Here is a 6,621-nt window from a genome sequence, read left to right on the forward strand (position 1 = left end):
ATAAGGAGATCACTGCAAGAAGTTCAAGTTCCTCAAACAAAACCTTGTATATATGACACATATCCCAAGCTGAACTAGGGGACCTAACTTGCACAATTTTTTGCGATCAGAGGGAGTATCAAATACTTATCATGGCCATGAGCAGGAAGCATGTGGTACTTATCTAGGACCACTTTTATTCTCTTATACAATTTTGGTGTTTGTCTTTATGAAGCTTCAATGCCAGACAATATGGTTATCGCGGTCTTATATAAAGCTTATAGGATGTTCGTTTGTCTCATCACTTCCATTGTAAACTGGAACATTACTCAGTAGCAAGCTTATTCAGAACATAAATTGATGGTTCGTTACACATGTGTACAAAATCCAAGACACTTGTCTTTCCTTACAAAATCTAATCAATTTGCAAATAAGAAAAATAATATTGCCCTTAACTGGCTTGGTTCACTGATATAGATCCTAGTTTCGAATTTCATTAGTTAAAAAGGTACCTAGATTCTGACTTGAAGGCCCAGTTTGCATTAGTTATCAATTCACATCACGATTTGTCTTTTTTACTTCGAGATATGTATTTTGAATTTGGATCTAAAAATTTATACCATGTTAGATATGTTTTGTACTTAAATCCTCACAAAAACTCCATGATTTCTTCACAATTCTCAAGTTACGGAGATCGGATGCACTGGTAGCACCAGATACCTTCCCAGAGGACATATATGCTCCTCTTTGTGTGCTGTCTTTGCTCAATAAGCCATTCATAAGATTTCCAGTTTATCTGTTGCTACAGTTAAATAAAATTATACATGACACATACAACATTTAGAGCCTTTCTGTTTTTCTAAACATATGCCTTCTTGGACTTGCACTGTAGCCTACTAGCCTGCCATAAATTATATGCGACTGTCGCAGCATTAGTTCTGTATTTGTCTTGCTTTCAAATGAGTGAAAATTAACTTGCTTTGCATAAAGTGTATGTACATACCATCATATCACATTGGAATTTAACTTTGACATCATAAGAGATCAAATATCAAACTGCAGTTTGAAAAACAAAAGGAAACTACCAGATCAGATGACACGTCAACTATGAATTGTTAGCAGGGGATACTTCCAAGAGTTCATGTATTTTACAGTAACGTACAAAATCGGTGCAAGATAAAACTATGGTGACCAAATGAAACCTTCAAGATGCCTGCAGCAGCTCCTTGATATCATATCCCTGCAGCTGAAACACAATACACAAAGAACTTCAATTAGTTTTAAGTACTTCTATGTTTTTTCTTCCACAAAAGGCAGGAGCTCTGGCAATCAGTATAAGATGACAATATTTATGTACAACAAAGGATCAAGGACAAGCATGAGATGGGAAGTGAAAACGAGCGACGCCAAAAAACACCCTAAGTGACAGAGCAGAGTGATCAAGGACCAGGGTGTTGGGGGAGTGAAGACAAGCAAAGCCAGGAAACACCCTTAGCCACGGCAACCACATTGCATATGGGTAAAAAGGGCAAATGGGTATCAGTTGTACAACAAATGATGACAAAAAGATAATATATACCTGAAGAACGGTTAGTGACAATATTACTCAAACTGACGGAATATTACAGATCAATATCACTGAACTGAATAACATATTGATTTTGAAGCCGATAGAGGGATGGAGGAAACCAACTTTAGGAATATTACTGATCAACGTTCATGCTACTTATGATAGGAATTCAGGCTATGGAAGAACAGGGGTGGTGATTAGAGATTGTCATGGAAACTATATTGCAAGTTCTCACAGATATCTTATGCATGTAGTACACGCAGCAATGGCAGAAGCATATGCATTCAGAGGGATTGCTGCTAGCGCAGCATATTGGTATAAATGTTTTTGCAGTCCAAACGGACTACATGCAAGTGGTTGAAACAATGCAAGATGGTGGCTTCTTGGCAACAGAATCATCAGCGGTATATGGAGATTGCAACAACATCTTTGACAGGTTTTGATAGGGTTCTTGTAGAATATCGTAATCGGGAGGCCATTGTCGTAGCACACAAGCTAGCAAGAAATGCTTTTGTTACTCATAATTCTTGCATCTGGGATGATGATCCCCTAGTTTTATCCTTGAATCGCTTGTGAACAATGTAACTACTTTTTCAAATCAATAAAGCTAGCTGAATGACATTTCCTAAAAAAAAAGGGTGCGTGGGGAGTGAAAACAAACGACTCCAAAGAAACACCCTAAGCCACACTGTGTGCAATCAGACTGCATATGGATAAAAGAAGGACAAATGGCCATCAGTTGTACAACAAAACGGTGACATAAAGATAATATATACCTGAAGAAAGGTTAGTAACAATATTACTCCGGAATTCCAAGCAGCATGAACTGTGATAGGAGTAAGAAGATTCCGAGTTTGAGAATATGAGAATCCCAGTGCCACACCTGAGCATATTCAACAGATGCAAAAGATAGTCATCTCCACGCTGTCAAATCATGTAACACAAATTACACAACATATCAACATATGGCCTCCCAATTGTTTGTGATTTGTTCAATTCTAGGCAACACCGAACTAGTAACCATGCTGAGGGCTTGTGATAGGAGGGTTTCAGCATAATGCAGTTTTTGTGCAGTATCCTGCCAAGTTACTGGTAAAGTGATAATGTAGTCACTTACCAAGCACAAAAAGTTGGGGAAACTCTCCTGGTGTAAGATGAGCAAAGGCAAACACCACAGCTGTGATCAGAACAGATACTGGCGTAGAAAACCTGCACAAGAAACAAATTGTATATCTCTTTTATATGGTACAGAAGTGCAGATGCACCAACGTACAGTCCATCATTTCTAGGATAAGCACAGGGAATCCCTTAAAAAGAAGCGTTATTAAGTTTCTGGAACAAGAAAAAGGTATGCCTATTTACCACATAGTCAAGGATACCATTAGAAATCCTCTAAATACAGTTTCCTCCAAAATTGGTGCAAGAACCCCAGTGATGCCCAGCAGACAGGCAGTGCTACGAATAAAGAAAAAAGTCAAGATGTCAGATAAGTTTGTCTACTCTTCCCTAATCTATATCTATATGCAACTTGTGACAGTAAACCCCACAAGTAATACCTGATATTCGACGAGCCTATCAGTGGCAATAGAAGAAGTAGCGAGTCAGTCTGAAAGAAGATGTTCAAGAAGTAAATAAGTTCAGGTGAGATGTAAGGGTTTTTTCTTGATAAAATGTTAAACGTAAGATAGTAAAATAACATGAGAAGTCGTCATCTGAATCTGGGTACATCTAAACCTGAATTTGTATCTCATCTAACAATCATATCTAGGATTTTCAAAAATATATGAAAAGTTCAGTGCAAGTAGATGACCGGTAGGAATACGCACATGTGAATTTTGGTGAAAATGTATGATCGCCGCTTACTGTAAATTTCAGATGTGCCCATGTGGGAAAAATGTGGTCTAATACTAACATTCTGGGATTTTACATTTATCTGATATATAACATACTCTAGCCGATACGTTTATTATATCATGGATATCATATAACTACATATACATATCTGACTCTTCACAACCTTCTTCCAACAGAGGCTGTGATGCAGGAACTTTAGGCATATGACAACTGAACACAAAATTCTTAATGGTGGTATAGTGTGCCAGAGAGCTAAACACTGGAAACTAAGACATGCCAAAAACATGGCTAATGAAGAAACCATTTAGCAAATTAGAGTAATTTATTCTTGACAAGTTCTACAAACCACTAGAAAAATCCAAGATAACAATAAAAACTATAATAAAATTTGAAATAGAAAGGATGTAGGATATCAATGAAGATTGTTAATTGATTTATAAATTAGTGTTCCATAAGACAACACAAGACTAGCAGCTCAAGCATAAAAAGTCTAGATCGACCTCTCTCTGTGTGGTTGCACCATTCAGAAAGGTCATCACAGCTCCAGTTAAAGAAATGGAAACTAGAGCAAAAAAGAGGCCAATTCCAGCCCACAGGAGCCAGCCGTTTTGCAGCTTAAATGGTTCCTTAAAATCTGGAAATTGACAAATACAGTTGCATTAATAAACTCCCAGCCAACAAAAGAGGAAGAAACAACATCCAGTCATAGTGCACAAAGCAGCACAAGTCTATTATTTATCATGCCATTAACGATTCTATTATTTATCAAGGTGGTCTTCCGAAAGGAAGCAAGATGTTCTTATAATGCAACCAAAAGAATTACTGAAGGGGGAATGACAAGATCATTCTCTGACCATAACGAAATATGTCATCCGAGAATGGTCGGAAGGTATTGGTGATGCCAAACATAACTCCAATGGCAACTGCTGTCACACTACTGCACTTGGACACAAGAAAAGACAGGTAAATCCCATGCTGATATATAATCTATAAGCAGATGAGCTATGAGTTGAGTTGCAGTATCCATACATAGGAAAAAGAAATTAGATCCATACAATTGTTCCAAAAAGAGTACCCCGGCCTTCTCATCAATAGTTGCCTCTCCGGCTTGATAGCCTAGATACTCCAAAACTGACTGCTCAACCTTTCCTGCCAAAAGAGCGCTGTCTAAAGAACATTCAGCAAATTTTCCTAGACATTCAAGAACCCAAATTATTGGCATTTAATGCAATCGACAGAATCTGGATTGTGCAAATGAAATTTCTTGTTCCAGAATGCTGTGGCTAGAGTGCTAATGCACGATGCCAATCTGGATTGCCTGGTACCTTAGTGCACAGGCCACCATGGTGAGAGACACGGTTGGCCACTGCCATGGCACATCCCATCGGCGAAGGGCAGGACGCCACCCATCCACGCTCTGCTCATATCGACACAACGTCATCGTAAGAGAACTAGATAGGACAATCACAGTTCACAACTGAACTCTTACTGACGAGCTAACAAATTTCGCAGCATTTCTTGACGCGCTCACCTCACCGGAAGGAGGCGGGGGAGGAGGCCCGGGAAGCCCGTTTCCTGAATCGTAGGACCCGCGGCACGCTAGTCGGTACTTCCACCTCAGACGGCCAGCCTCCGGCGGCCGGGGCGCGAGCTTGTCCACCGCCGCCGCCGCCACGTGACGGCGACCGGTTCCTGGTGAAGGCAATCGATGCAGCCTCTGCTTCAAGTGGAGACAGAGGGATCTACTGCTGCTGCTGCCGTAGGGCAGCGCGCGGAGGCTGAGGAGGAGAGCGGGTGGAGCCGACGGCGAGTCCATCGGAAGGGAAGCCACCCGGCGCGGCGCGAGGATAATGACCAATATGCTTTTTTGGTCTTTCCGGCGAATACGATATTTCGGTGCAACATACAGAACAAGAGCATTTTTCCCTCGGAAATGATAAGAGCAACTTCAACGCGCGAACCCAAACGGATCGCTATTTTGTCATTTGGGCGGACGGCCCGTTCGATGTCCGCCCTGTTTATGATTTGAATCGGCAGTGCGCCCAACACATGGACCCATAATTTTGTCCGTGTGACCGGCTTGCCCTCACTTTTCAACAAATATACACATATTTTGCATAGTTTCACAAGCAAACAAAAATAGCATAGTTCCGCAACCCAACTAAATATAGCATAGTTTACGAGCCGAATAAAAATTAATTTTTTTAAATACATTTAAAAGAATATATCTATTGGTTTTCAACATGAGCCGACATATACTCAACCAAATCATCTTGGAGCTGAATATGAGTTTTCCAATCATGCATTTGATGATGAAATTGATGTTCCGAGCGCTCATTCTCTGCGATTATATTGTGCATGATCACACAAGCGGTCATCACCTCCCACGACTTCTTGGTGCTCCAAATTCTAGCAGGATATCGAACGATGCCCCATCGAAATTGCAGAACACCAAAGGCACGCTCGACATTCTTCTTAGCACTCTCTTACTCTTGGGCAAATCTTTTCCTCTTCTCTCCGACAAGGTTGGGGATTGTCTTCTGCTACTCTGACCGAGGCACATCGGGGGAAGAGGGCGGGGTGGCGCTGCTTCGGCCAGGGGGAGAAGAAAGGGGCTGCACAGTGTTGGGCGGCGGGAAGGAGAAAGGGGCGGCTCCGCATCAGCCGGCGGGAGGAGAAAGGGCAGCGTGACGCGGTTCGTTCCACTGAGGTATGTAGGGGTGAAATTCATTCCGGCTAGTGCTCGACTGTGGCCCAGATTGGGTTCGGGTGAAGCTCATTTCGGTTTGTGTGCACATTGTAGATGGATTGGAGTTCTTCCTCATCGTCTTCGTCCGACCATTCGAACATAGAAGATTTGACCCTCGACGACGATGATGAGTGTTGGGGAACGTAGTAATTTCAAAAAATTTCCTACGCACACGCAAGATCATGGTGATGCATAGCAACGAGAGGGGACAATAATGTCCACGTACCCTCGTAGACCGTAAGCGGAAGCGTTATGACAACGCGGTTGATGTAGTCGTACGTCTTCATGATCCGACCGATCCAAGTACCGAACGTACGGCACCTCCGAGTTCAGCACACGTTCAGCTCGATGACGATCCCCGGACTCCGATCCAGCAAAGTGTCGGGGATGAGTTCCGTCAGCACGACGGCATGGTGACGATGATGATGTACTACCAGCGCAGGGCTTCGCCTAAACTCCGCGACGATAT

At 42.0% G+C, this 6,621-nt stretch overlaps 1 protein-coding gene across 1 annotated transcript; it reads right to left on the reverse strand.

Annotated features, from left to right (window-relative positions):
• Positions 1-939: 939 nt before the first annotated feature.
• LOC123159748 (uncharacterized) lies at positions 940-5,300 on the reverse strand. The gene is made up of 10 exons (XM_044577567.1): positions 4,935-5,300; positions 4,729-4,820; positions 4,459-4,566; positions 4,258-4,340; positions 3,904-4,037; positions 3,106-3,155; positions 2,912-3,004; positions 2,667-2,758; positions 2,326-2,432; positions 940-1,225 (listed from the first exon to the last, which is right to left on the reverse strand). The coding sequence occupies exons 1-10, from the start codon at positions 5,217-5,219 to the stop codon at positions 1,184-1,186; spliced, it is 1,086 nt and encodes a 361-aa protein (XP_044433502.1). The 5' UTR covers positions 5,220-5,300; the 3' UTR covers positions 940-1,183.
• Positions 5,301-6,621: the final 1,321 nt, after the last annotated feature.

The sequence above is a fragment of the Triticum aestivum genome, chromosome 7B (genome assembly GCF_018294505.1).
Source record: "Triticum aestivum cultivar Chinese Spring chromosome 7B, IWGSC CS RefSeq v2.1, whole genome shotgun sequence".
Classification (NCBI taxonomy): Eukaryota; Viridiplantae; Streptophyta; class Magnoliopsida; order Poales; family Poaceae; genus Triticum; species Triticum aestivum.

Bases quoted from the DNA above. Each gene is read 5' to 3' on its own strand.
- LOC123159748 (XM_044577567.1), bottom strand. From the start codon at position 5,219: ATGGACTCGCCGTCGGCTCCACCCGCTCTCCTCCTCAGCCTCCGCGCG. The intron at 4,341-4,458 runs GTATGGATCTAA...GTCCAAGTGCAG, and splicing joins GTACTCTTTTTGGAACAATT to TAGTGTGACAGCAGTTGCCA. The intron at 3,005-3,105 runs GTATTACTTGTG...CTTTATTCGTAG, and splicing joins ATAGGCTCGTCGAATATCAG to CACTGCCTGTCTGCTGGGCA.